At 36.9% G+C, this 14,256-nt stretch overlaps 2 protein-coding genes across 2 annotated transcripts in view; both read right to left on the minus strand.

Annotated features, from left to right (window-relative positions):
- Positions 1–13,560, minus strand: part of LOC121386915 (BTB/POZ domain-containing protein 6-like) — a 22,035-nt gene extending 8,475 nt beyond the window's left edge. Inside the window, exon 1 of the mRNA XM_041517967.1 lies at positions 13,353–13,560. The gene's annotated coding sequence lies outside the window, so the exon portion shown is untranslated. The remainder of the gene's footprint in view (positions 1–13,352) is intronic.
- LOC121386916 lies at positions 2,088–4,170 on the minus strand. The gene is made up of 2 exons (XM_041517968.1): positions 4,002–4,170; positions 2,088–2,631 (listed from the first exon to the last, which is right to left on the minus strand). Exons 1-2 carry the CDS (start codon positions 4,097–4,099, stop codon positions 2,298–2,300), a joined length of 432 nt encoding a protein of 143 aa, XP_041373902.1. The 5' UTR covers positions 4,100–4,170; the 3' UTR covers positions 2,088–2,297.
- Positions 13,561–14,256: the final 696 nt, after the last annotated feature.

The raw sequence follows: 14,256 nt of genomic DNA on the forward strand, positions 1-14,256 counted from the left end.
GCCAGTGTGTTTGTGTGTGTCTGTCAGTGTGTCTGCGTGTGTCTGTCAGTTCGTTTGCATGTGTCTGCGTGTGTGTCTGTCAGTGTGTTTCTGTGTGTCTGTCGGTGTATTTGCCTGTGTCTGTGAGTGTGTGTTTGTCGTATGTATGAGAGTTTGCGTGTGTCTGCGTGTCTGTCAATGTGTTTTTGTCTTATGTGTCAGTGTTTGCATGTGTATCTGAGTGTGTTTGTGTGTCTGTGAATGTGTTTGTATCGTATGTGTGTGTTTGCATGTGTTTCTGAGTGTGTTTGTGTGTCTGTGAATTAGGCCGTCGGCTGAGCTGAAATATGTGCCTAGAAATATGATTTCGTTCCACTATCAGATGGACTAAAAAACAATTATGTTTTCATGTATATACATGTCTTACCTAATGGAATTCACTTGTTTCCAGCAAACAAACTTGCACAACTTTATAAAATTTGACTTTAAAGGTACCCTGTCGGGGTAAATTTTTAGGTATTTTTATGCAGATACGTGTCATCTTTGAACACTCATAACTTTGTTAATAATCATCTCATATTAAATAAATTGATATATTTGTGTTTGTCAGAGAACCATGTTACTATTTAGTAACTTCATTTAAGCACACAAATTTGAAGCATGTTAACGCATGTTTACGATTAAAAACAAAACAAAAATTCAGTCATAATTTTCCAAACAGTAAAATGTTATTTACTTTTTGTTTTGAAAATGCAAATGTTTTCAAACAAATTGTGTATATTTCATCATTAATATGTATAATCTTCATAAAAAACTTGAAAAAATTGCAAGATGTTTAGTAAATCCTGCGTAAATCATGATAATGTAAATATAGTGCTATTTTTAGAAATAAAACAATTTGCTCGTATCCATTGGCATAACTAAACATATACAATTGCAAATTTTACATATATATTTATATTGTTCCTTTTCACAATGTACTTCATATTTTGTCATATATTTTGTATTATTTTAATAATTATCCAAATAGAAACATGTCAAATTCTAAAAATAGCAACAATCTCTTCAAGATAATATGTAATATAAAAAAAAAAAAAAAAAAACCTTTCATTTTAGACATCATGATCACAACTGTCATTAGCAACACTTTTATCATAACATGATATCCTTATACATGTATATACTGGAACATTTTGTTTTAGAAATGATTAGCAAAAATTATCCATTGATTAGCAATTACTTATTTTGTATAGTATTACTTTTAGAATTGCATAGCGATCTCAAAGAATTACAAAGTGCCTACTCTAAAAACAATTTCTGCAGGAAACCCTGATTAGAACATTCTAATAAACATACTCATAATAGTGCAATATATAATCAGTCATTATCGTAATTAATCATCATTGTGTTGATAACACTTCATTGTCATCATCTTTTCCCAGGTATTTTTCCAGAGGGTAAAAATAATGGGTAAAACAAGTAAAATTGTGTACCCTCAAATTTCAGATTAATTGTTTTTTTATAATGTTAAACATTTTTTCACATTTTCCTGTATGACTCAGTGTCAGTGACATATATCAATGAAACAGTCTTAATCATCAAAGTATCATTAAATATCCAGTATCTCTCACCAATGTCACATATGATAAACAAAACAAAATAGAGCCTACCCTAAACAAAATTTCTGCAAGAAACCCTGCCATTTTCACACTTCATCATCATAATCAGCATCATCGTCATCATCATCATCACTGTGTCGATTAATTTCATGTCATCATCTTTCTTGTTTAAGCAGCTTTTGGAGCATTTACAAAAATCTGTACAAGCTAGTTTGATTGAATGGCATGAACATTTGGCAGTAGAGCATGTACCTGCTTTGCATCTACAGTGTACATTCAAAAGAACAGCCTCTGGAGCTGGGTCTTTTGACATCCAGTAAATAAGCAGTTCATCATTTTTTCACATTCCAGCCATGGTTAGTGGGTGATGGAGGGGAAATGAACTGCTGTAGTGCTCTTCTGTGAATGGCTGCCTGATAGTTGGATCTTTTGCAGTGTTGTCGCAAAGCATCTTGAGTTGGCGGCAAACTAATTTCTGATGATTTCGCCATACAAAAGATTTGATATCTAGCTTCATTTACGCTGGTAGATTTCGATTGTCCGTACAATTTACAGACAAATTGCTCAAGTACTGTGAAGACTGATTCACTCAAATCAAACTGCTCACCTAATGTTGAGAATGCTTCAATAAAGTCACTTGATGCAATAGTCAATTCAAAAGCTTTCTTCTTTCCTTTTCCATAAAAAACACTTGTGGAATCACAACCTGTAAAGACGTGCATTCCAATAAGCGACTGGCATATTCTGGGTGATAATGTTGCTGAAATCTTCTGCAAATTGATGATCCGTGTTCGGTTCTTGACACCTGTCATGATAGTGATGAATTGACTTAAGTGGGCTACTAGCACTGGTCTGAGAATCTGTGTCACTGGGTGAGAAATCTGATTCAAACTCACTTTCATTCATCCATAATACCATGGTATCTGCTGAAAGTGAGTCTACATAGACAATATCACACATATTCTGTCGACTTGGTGAATGAAAAATTAGCTGTGGGTAATCTTGTTTCAGTCGACGCTTCAGCTGATCACTTCTGAAAAATACAAGACATAAGATAATGAGCCAAAGTATTTATGTTTTTGACATGTCTTTTCTGAATAAATAATAAATACTAATTGAAACTAATCTAGTTATATGTTCTATGTAATGGGCCGTTGCAAAATTTAACATTTTTAATATAATAATTATTGCAACTCAAAGTCACCAAAATGATGAATTCATGTTGTATTTTATATGTGTTCGGCATACTGTTTTTTAGTATGTCATAAGATAATAATTGAAATAAAACAGTTCAAGTTCTATTTAATAGGTTGTGCAAATATGCTCATTATCATGTTATCTAATTGCATGTTCGATTTAGTGCAAGTCAGAATCTCCAAAATGTGAATTCATTCGATATGTTTAATTTATTGACATATTTTTCACAAAATAAGTAATAAATCCAAATTAAAATAAAATCTTGTTTCATGTTGTATGTAATGTGTTGGGCAAACTTATTTGTTTTCATGTTCATTTTTAATTCAGTTTCTGATTTATTGCAAGTCAATAATGACAACATTTTAAGTGAATGTGGGCATGACACTTTTTGTTTCTCTGTATCTGGGGCCTTAATTTCATCAAAATAACTGAATAGCTGAACTTTTAATTACTACTGCAATAATTTCAATTTAATACTGTGGAAGATTTTATTGAAAATGGCCCATTGCAGCATTTTGAAGACATGATATCTAAAACAACATAACAACCAGGTGGTTGAAATTGTCAGGAACTATTCACAGGACTACTGTTACAGGGTTTTTGGAAGATGAGTTGCACAGTTCATTAAAACAAAATACACATAAGGGCACAAAGCAATTATTTCTTAATTAATACTACATGTAAAACACCACAACAATAACAATTGACTACACAATTAATCTGTCACCTAGATACACAGCAATGTATATGTAATACTATCATGATACATATTATTAAATGCAATATGTATATAAGCATATTATATATATATTTTATCATATTATTAAAAAAAAAATTAAGTTTGGGAGGGAGGCAACAAAAAAACAAAAACGACTACAGTAGTTTAGGCTGCTCAGTCTGAGTACTACAGGCAAACTACTTTACAAAGCATCATAAGGTGGAGTCAGACCAAACCTTTAAGGTCTTACATAATTTTCCTGCCATTTGCATCGACCAAGTGGGAGGAGTTGTTACAAACCAACAAGCAGCCCTGATATGTGTGTAATTTTAAACCAGGCATTATCTGTGATAAGTTATCCCCTTAATAAATGTACTATAAAGTATTAAACCCCCTTCAGAATGTTACATGGGATGAGCCTCCCTACTATATTAGACAGAATGTACCACAATGATCAAGAGTTTAGATAGATTGCATATATCTGTTACCTGTAACTTGATGGATCTACTCCTTCATGTTTCTGCACGTAGTGGTGGAATAGACGAATAAGATTTGACATTCTCAGTATCTCCTTATTCCTTATCATGCGCGTTTCAATAACAGATGTGCAATACAGTTCATATGCCTTTGCAAATTGTAGGCCGTCTTCATCTGAACGATCACTGTAATATATAAATATCATAATTAAATAATGACAATTAAATTAGTAAATGGGATATATGTCTAAGAAGTGACACAAAAATTAAACTGTTGAAAAACATGGTCATGATATTAATTATTGCACAAATACAATGTTTTTAATTCATACATGGAACATTAGAACAGTTTGCCTTCAATTTAAAACTTATGTCCATCATGCATTTATAATAACTGTCCAGAGAGTGAAATAACAAGTAAATTACTATGGAACAATGAATCCTGCAGACTGAATTTAACATCCTGTCACAATGTATTTTATTGGAGGGCCAACTAAGCTGCTAATTTTGCCCATGTAAAATATTAACACATACATGCCTACATAAATATTATCAAAAGGTGTACTAGTCTGAATTGACAATTGAATAGAAGTATAATTTACAATACATTTTTAGGATACTATTTAAGACAGTGACTGAAAACTCACCTGCTGTCATTGTTTCCGCCTGTATCAGTTTGTCTCTGGTACGTTTGTGATGGAGTGTTACAAATCTATCAGTCCTTTTACAGATAATACATATAGCAGGAAGGGTGGTGCTGGCTGATAATTGCAGGATGGAAGCTGATCGTAATTTCCAATGTGGTTCATAACTTGTGTTACAGTCACTACTACTTGGGTCAGGACACATGTCAGTTGAATCAGGTTGTGGCACAGCTCGCAGAGCCCGTTCAATATGTTGGCTGTTTGTAAAGCGCTGGTAGCAGGATCTATGATATCCCAAGTGGCCAAAATTTGTTACAGAATTATAAAGGCTGTTGACAAATCCCTGTTCGTTTAAAATTTTAGATATGGCATTTTCTTCGCTCTCAGAGTCACATTCTAGCCATCTTTTAGCGCACTCAGTAAGTCTTAACCATGATGTAGAACTAAAAGGTGTTAATTTGCCTGTTACTTTACCGGAATGATGAATTAAACACTTCAATTTGCGTTTGTTGACATTTTCTGAGGCCATGTTGAACCAACTTCCGTTATCTAAGGGACGTAAATCTTCACACTTCCGTTACTATTATTAGTAAATTTCTATATTATTATGTGACTTTGTACATCGTTACGTCACAAATTATTTACAATTTGAGCTTGCGCGCTTTAATTTAACAGGACGGTTTACGCGATATCGAGTTCTGGTAAAACAATATAATCCGAACTTTGAGTGCAATTATTAAAATGTGCAAGTTTGGAAGGTGGAAACAAGTCGATTATAGTAGAAAATGTTTATGTTTGTTTAATACAAATGTTAATTTTTAGTCCATCGATAAGTGGAACGAAAAGTCGTCTTTTTCAGCTCAGCCGACGGCCTAAATGTGTTTGTGTCGTATGTGTGTGTTTGCATGTGTATCTGAGTGTGTTTGTGTGTGTGAATGTGTTTGTGTCGTATGTGTGTTTGCATGTGTATCTGAGTGTTTGCGTGTCTGTGAGTGTGTTTATGATTTAGTGTTTGCATGTGTATACGTTCATGTGTTTGTTTTTGTGAGTATGTATTTGTACGTTTGTGTTTGTGTATTAAGTATGCATATGTATGCATGTGCGAGTCTTTGCGTCTGTGAGTGTGTTTGCGGGTGTGTAAGCCTATGTATGTCCATGTGTTTTTATGTGCGTGTTTGTGTGTCTTTGTGTATCTGTCTACAGATGCGCGTGCGTGCTTGCGTGCGTGTGTGTGTTTTCAGAATGCATGTAACATTATGATTATTTTAAGCATCATTGGTTTAGAGTCACTTGATACAAATATTTAGTAGTTTAATAATCATTGTCACTATTAAGCAAGCAATATAATTTTAATGCATAAAGCAAAATAAAATGGTCTACCTATCTAACCCCCCCCACCCCCAACCCCCTCCACCTTTCCCGTACGAAATCATATTTACAGCAACACGTCAGCGAACAGTTGTGTAGAAGTCAGTTTTGTTGAGCAGTGAGGTTCGCACTAAAAATAGAGGCATGAGTTCGACCCGTACCCCCTTTTCAATGGTTAAGGTAGTTTTAGCGATAGGGTTAGTCTTTAGAGCCTTTGATATAGAGGGCTGCGGGTCGAACTCTTTCCTTTTTACATGTACCCTATACATGTTACAAGCACAAGGCTACTTGACACAGTGGTACTAGATGAAATAAAATTGCATACATTTTTTGCCCAGATGAAACTCACATTTATCACCAATCACAGGACTTGTGGTGTTCACTTCTCTATCAAAAGTTTGGTGTACCTCGAACTTTGACCCAGCCGGAAGTTATTTGGTTTAGTACTACCTAAAGCACCATGATCACAGTACAGGGGGCAATGTCAGTATGTGTGTGAAGGGATGTTCCACAATGAAGTTGGAAAGTATAACGGTATGTGATATAAATTATGATAAGTAGTCTGTATTTACCATCCACAATTATAGGATTTACATAACTTGAAAGCACTGTAGTAGACAGCAATCTGGATTGATGGGTATGTGGGGTGGGCACCCATTCCCTCCAGTGTTTTATAAAACAAATTTATAAAGGCAAACAAATTCCTGATTGGGGATGGAACACTGCCGTCACCCATCCCCACACACACACTTACCAATCCCCTGCGGCAAATGATAATCTTCTCAATGTAATTTTTAAGGCCTAAAAGTTCAGTTTCACAGTATCACTGATATTGTTTAAAATTGTATATTATAACATTAAATAATTACTCCGTATGTAACAACAATATCAGTACATTGCATGAATGAAATAAAATAAAAAGCCTGCTGAATGTTGTCAATTGTGATTCAGTTTGTTAACATCTTCTTTCAGTTACACAAAGAGAGTGCGGCACACAAGACTGCTGTCCTAAAGAAAATGGGAGAAGAAGCCACCCCAGGGACAACATAATAACTATAATTTAATTAGAACAGTTTGAAATAAAACTAAAACAAGTTCTGTTTCCTCCTTTTGTGTTGTTATTATTGTTTGTATGATATGGTAACATTTTTTTTAAAGTGCAATTTAAGTAACTTCCTTTGTTTAACGAGATTCGGTCACGGGCCATTCAAATGTTGTATGGGCGAGTCGAAGTGTTGCTGTAAGTGGCCCGATTGGCCAGTCAAAAACAAATCCCAAATGCATGCCCTGTTGGTACCATGTGACTTTGAGGCTACCACTCCTGTTATTGGTGATAACTGTGATAGTGTTTCGCGTGATTAAATGTTGATTCATCTGGCCAGTATATTCCTGTAATTTATTTTGAACTAGTGTCAATTTACCAACCATCATTGTGCTTGAACCCTGTGCGGGGTCCTACTAACAATAAAATTACATTTGTTTTTTTGCCGAACTAGGGTAGTCATAGACACTACCCGTTATGTCTGAAATGAGCAGCTTGATTCCTTCCCCCCAATTTACTATAATGGTGAACGGTGGTACTATTTATATCCGGTGGGAGGGGCTAAGCGCTCGCCTAATGTACCGTCGGTATGGGATCAATTCCCGCCAGTGGTCCCATTGGGCTATTTCTCGCTCCAGGCAGTACACCACGATTGGTATATCAAAGGCCGTGGTATATGCTATCCTGTCTATGGGATGATGCATATAACAAATCATTGCTAATAATGGATATAATTACCGGGTTTCCTTTCTAAGACTATATGTTAAAATTACCTGATGTCTGACATTCAGTAGCTGACGAATACATCAATATGCTCTAGTGATGTCGTTAAACAAAACAAACTTTAACTGTCAATAGCTGATGATTAATACATCAATATGTTCTAGTGATGTCGTTAAACTAAACAAACTTTAACTTTATTTCCATGGTGCATAATATGTCGATTGATGTTCTGCATGTAGGCGTTTTAGTCACGTGTTATTATTGTTGTCTATGGTATCCGACTTGGTGGTATACACCCTGTACTATGGCCTATAAATAACCTATTTAGATAACACTCTATCCCGTCTGTCTTGTCACATCTTGGGCAGTTACAAGTTTCTCGGTTAAGTATTGCATGTTGACCTAATATGATATAAATATGTGTATGTTTTTAGACAATGCTGTTCACTACCTAACCGTACTTTTACCTTATTTCCTCTGTTTCCGATCGTCTGTTTGTCCTCACAGCGGGATTTCTTGTCAGCCTGGTAGCGAAATATTTCCTGTTTGTTTCGCTAGTAATACGCATGTGACACGGAGATCTCCCTAATTTGCATACAGCTTGTAACTTCTATACAATTGGTTACGTTTTACATGTATGTACATAATATGAACTACGTTTCAAAACGGACCTGGGTAGTGGGTAGCCCGAGTACTCTGACTGTAAGAGAGCTAGACGAACATTTGGACATAAATACGCTTTCATTACAGTTAAAGACCAACCTATGTATATTTTTGGCAATTCCTGACTACCAAAAGGTAGGCAAAGATTCCTGCTCTAATACCACAACAATCCTATGTTTGACGTCAAATACCTTTACATCGATCATTTTCAAGTTAACTGATACAAAAAAATCCACATATTAATCACTAATACACATACTACAGAAAGAAACCCGACAACACCCACATTCAGCTACGCTTCGTGACACTCCGTCGCAATAATTACAAAGCTCGACGATCTATTTCGAGACGTAGATCACGTGATCGCCACTGGGCGATTACGCCTTGTGCAGCAGTTACAGGGGCCGTCTCATACCAAGCGACGTTACAACATGGAAGAGTTGGCTAATGCCGTTTTGGATGAATTTGGATTTAATTACGTCATTAAACCAAAACAATTACACATTAATGATTCCATTTTGAAGTTGAAGGATACATTTGGGGTGTTATCGACAGGATACGGCAAAAGTATGTGCTACGTACTGCCTCCTCTTATGAGACGGCCCCTGTAACTGCTGCACAAGGCGGAATCGCCCAGTCTCGAAATAGATCGCCGAGCTTTGTAATTGTTGCGACGGAGTGTCACGAAGCGTAGCTGAATGTGGGTGCTGTCGGGTTTCTTTCTGTAGTATGTGTATTAGTGATTAATATGTGGATTTTTTTGTATCAGTTAACTCGAAAATGATCGATGTAAAGGTATTTGACGTCAAACATAGGATTGTTGTGGTATTAGAGCGGGAATCTTTGCCTACCGTTTGGTGGTCAGGAATTGCCAAAAATATACATAGGTTGGTCTCTGACTGTAATGAGAGCGTATTTATGTCCAAATGTCCGTCTAGCTCTGTTACAGTCAGAGTACTCGGGCTAGGTAGTGGGGTGTAAGATAGAATTGGTTTAGGGTATTTTTTCTCATGAGTTGCGTAACGTTATTAAAACCATGTGTCGTTATACTCGTAAATTAAATACAATCGTGCATAACTAAAAAAAATTCCATTACATGCTTTTTTTTTTCCTTTCTGTTTGGGGACGGGAAGTAGTCCAGTGGTACAGCGCTCGTTCAAGGATCGATCCCCGTCAGTGGGCCCATTGGGCTATTTCTCGTTCCAGCCAGTGCACCACGACTGCTATATTAAAGGCCGTGGTATGTATTACCCTGTGTGTGGGATGGTGCCTATAAAAGACCACTTGCTGCTAATCGGAAAGAGTAGCCCATGAAGTGGCGACAGCGGGTTTCCTCTCTCAATATGTGTGTGGTCCTTAACCATATGTCTGACGCTATATAACTGTAAATAAAATGTGTTGAGTGCGTCGTTAAATAATTGTGTGTTTTTTTTCTTTGTTTTGAGATTACTTATTAATAAGAAACATATAGTCCATGAGCCAGAGGGGTCGGTCTGTACCGGGGGGGGGGGGGGGGGGGGGGGGGACGAATGCTCATAGTGATTTTTGTCAAGGCCTACATCCCGTGGGCTGGAAAATGTACGATAGCATTGTCGGACTCACAGCTTTCTGTGTGTATCCACCCGTTTTGTGACCCTACTCCCATTTCCACAACAGTAATATTTTTACAGAATTGCTAAAGGGTGACTATATTAAAAGCACTGTAAAATATTTACCAGGGCATTAAGGAATGCAAAACATGTGGGATTGGAAGTTAATAGATTGGAGAATTCAGATGTGTTACCAATATTGAAATCCCCTGAGGATTAGAGTTTCATTTAACACCTTTTCTGTCACGTTGCAAAATACAGTTTCCATAAAACATAGGCTCATCACCTCAACTATTCTCTTTAAATGACAGGTTTAAAGGGTCTTTCCCGAGTTTGCTGCAACGTTTAAGGTGTTATCGACTAACATAGCCTTTTCTACGATTATAATTACAGATCAAATATATTTTTCTGCATAATATATTAGTGGCTGTATACTAAACTAGTTTCTGATCTTTCTAATACTTTTACTAGGTTAAATTTCATTTTATTTCCTGAAATATAATTTTGTCGTACGTACGAAATTTTTTCAAAACAGAATCCAGTTTGGGTTCCTTACAAATATTAAGACGACCAAAAACACATTGAATATACAGACACTGATATTCTAAACAAGAAAACATATTTAATATGTAAGTTTAATCGTAGAAGTATTTTATTAGTCGGAAATATCTTATAATGTAACAAACTCGGGAATGTCCCTTTAATAAATACAAAACAGATAACCTATTTAATTAAAAACTCATAATTCAGTCTCTAACGTACTTTACATAATGCCGTCCTATTTGACGTATGAAAGAAAGAAATACTTTAACGACGCACTCAACACATTTTATTTACGGTTATATGGCGTCGGACATATGGTTAAGGACCACACATATATTGAGAGAGGAAACCTGCTGTCGCCACTTCATGGGCTACTCTTTTCGATTAGCAGCAAGGGATCTTTTATATGCACCATCCCACAGACAGGATAGTACATACCACAGTATTTGATGTATCAGTGGTGGTGCACTGGCTGGAACGATAAATAGCCCAAGTCAACCCTATCCCCCCTGAAATGCCCCTTCTCTCTGCTTGTTATATATGAAATCAAGAATTCTAGTGAATCCAAATTTATTATTTTTACTGACTCACTGTCGTGTCTCCAAGCTTTAAGTAATATGAAGCTGGACCATCCCTTAATTGGGATGGTGATACGAAAGTGTGTCTTTTTATCTATTGCGAATACACTTGTTGTATTTTGTTGGGTGCCCAGCCATCTTGGCATCAGGGGTAATGAAAAGGCAGATTCAGCTGCCAAGTCTGCTTTGGATTTGCCTCATGCCAGGGTTGGTGTGCCGTATACTGATTTTAAAACTAATATCAACAAATTTATCTTTTCGACTTGGCAACGTGATTGGGACGGTGAGGTTGCGAACAAGCTTCATGCTATCAAGCCAATCTTGGGAGAGTGGCAGTCCTCCTATAGATAGTGCAGGAAGGATGAAATAGTCTTGTGTCGTGCCCGCATCGGGCATACTTACTTGACCCATTCATTTATCTTAAAGAAAGATCCTCCACCTCAGTGTGAGCATTGTCAGTATCTTCTGACGGTGCGTCACATTTTGGTGGAGTGTCAGTTTCTGAACGTAATTCGAAAAGATATATTTGGACCACGAACTGTGATGGAATCATTTCGATTCCATCCAGAATTAGTTGTACAATTTTTACGTGATACGGACTTTTATTATAAATTTTAATTTTATATATCTGTAATATTTGTATTTTTACACATTTCTGTACACTGTGTTTTAACTGAACTGTTGAATTTTTATATTGATCATCACATTTTTTTGTTGCCTTTACCATAGTTTGACACCCAATAGCCGATGTATTTTTCGTGCTGGGGTGTCGTTAAACATTCAATCATTCAGATTCTAAATCCGCCATTCTGAGAGACCCATTTCAGACCATGTCTGTTTGTAAACCCGTTTACGTCTATTTTCCATCCCTTCTACCGATTCGGCCCCGTTACAAACAAGACTGGGTAGCATTGCTGACCTCATCAAAGTTGTATCAGAAAGAATCCTCTTAAGATTTCCAAAATATCTAAAAATCATTTACCCCAAGTCCTTTCCCGAATGACTGACTAAATCACTGGACCCTGAATGGACGACAATAATGGCAGGTACAGAATACATTATGTGTATTATTAATATTTGGGTCTCCAGGATGTCTACCATTTACGATTCGCAGTCCACTGGTTTTACATAGATATTAAAGGTATCCTACCAAATCGATTTTCGATTTTGCCTTAACTATTACGCGCTTTAAGATTATTGTCAGGTAAGAATTCAGTAACGTTTGATAGTACATCATCTGTAAATTCGGGTAGTCTATCATGTACTATAAAATCACAGTAGGTACCAGTGCGACTATTACAATCACCTATGACGATAAAGTTACCCAACTCTGAATATTTACATATACTATCTTCAAGGGTTAAAAATAAATCTGTCATTATTTTTGTCATAACATATATTATTAATGAATCTGCTTACAACCAGACTGCACTGAGAAATTCTACTCCAAAGACTGAAATCAGATATATTAGGTATATGGACTGGTGTGAGGTCGTTCTTTAAAAATATGTCAATACTCGTCATCCACTCACTTTTTGTATAAGTGTCTGTTTCTATTTCATATATTTATTTATTAAGTTAACTTATTTTGCATTATTAAAATCTATATATTATTTTTGTTTTTATTTTGAGAGATAGAGAGAGAGAGAGAGAGAGAGAGAGAGAGAGAGAGAGAGAGAGAGAGAGAGAGAGAGAGAGAGAGAGAGACAGAGAGAGACAGAGAGAGAGACAGAGATACAGAGAGAGACGGAGACGGAGACAGGGAGAGATACAGGTAGGGATGACAGAGACGGAGACAGGTAGACAGACATACATATATACACAGAAACGCGTTGTTCGCGGTTAACTCGCTAAGCAGTGTTGTCAAACTGTCTACAACATCTGAGGTCAGGTTAGGTCATAGTGTGTTGCGTGCTCATTCAGAGCATACTGTTATCGCCTGTTATGAGCGCAGGTGTCGGCATTCACCGGAGGGTCCAGGACAGGAAAAGATTTGGGGAGAGGGGATCGGCCACGCTGGCATGTGCAAGGGAGCACAAACGGCCCGACCACGTTTTGTTGCGGGCGAGGGTACGTCTGTGCAGATAAGCTATTTATAGAGCAAAGGCGCCCATCTAGTCACAGCTTGAACGTTTGTAGGTCGCCGACTGTGAATAATACTAATCGAACAAAACACAGCATTTTGTCTTCCATGTTACACTATCTAAACATACCTTTGGTCTGTCTTTGTGTGTAGACGTCTGTCCGTACAGCAAATTTCTTCTTAATCTAATGGAAGCGAAATATTTCCGACTTGTTCGCTGTTGCAATACGCCACGATCACCAGACACGGGGATTTCCCTAATTTGCATACCGCTTGTACTTTCTACACAACCAGTTAAAAAAAAAAAAAAAAAAATTATTTAACGGCGGACTCAAAACATTTTATTTACGGTTATATGGCGCCAGACATACTGTTAAGGACCACACAGATATTGAGAGGAAACCCGCTGTCGCCACTTCATGGGCTACTCTTTTCGATTAGTAGCAAGGGATCTTTTATATGCACCATCCTACAAACAGGATAGCACATACCACAGCCTCTGATATACCAGTCGTGGTGCACTGGCTGGAGCGAAAAATAGCCCAATGGGCCTATTGACGGGGATCGATCCCAAACCGACCGCGCATCAAGCGAACACTTTACCACTGAGCTTCGTCTCCCCTCACACAACCAGTTACGTTTTCCATCTACATAACCCACTGAAGACTGGAGAGGAATGAATGAATGAATTAATGAAATTGAATGAGTGAATGAATTTTCTAAACGACAACCAAACACTAAAATACACGTCGTCTTTTCGGTGTGAAAAAATATAAAATACATGAACATGATTATTTACAGCAGGGTTTCTAGATTATAGTAGCCACACTCCCGTGGCTAGTGCCATGCCCGACGGCTAGTGAAAAAAAGTCAAGTGTTACAGTTAACTCTATTTTGTAAATATGAATAGCCTGCCCTCAAAATTGTATTAACTTAAAGTAAAGTAGGGCTAGTGAATTTTTAATCGTGGTTAGTAATGGTCACTGATCCCATGGCTAGCAGATTACATTTTTCGGAAGAAACCCTGAATTTAC

The sequence above is a fragment of the Gigantopelta aegis genome, chromosome 12 (assembly GCF_016097555.1).
Source record: "Gigantopelta aegis isolate Gae_Host chromosome 12, Gae_host_genome, whole genome shotgun sequence".
NCBI lineage: Eukaryota > Metazoa > Mollusca > Gastropoda > Neomphalida > Peltospiridae > Gigantopelta > Gigantopelta aegis.

Coding starts and splice junctions, on each gene's coding strand:
- LOC121386916 (XM_041517968.1), bottom strand. CDS start 4,099: ATGATAAGGAATAAGGAGATACTGAGAATGTCAAATCTTATTCGTCTA. Junction 2,632..4,001: donor GTAGATCCATCAAGTTACAG/GTAACAGATATA, acceptor TGTATTTTTCAG/AAGTGATCAGCTGAAGCGTC.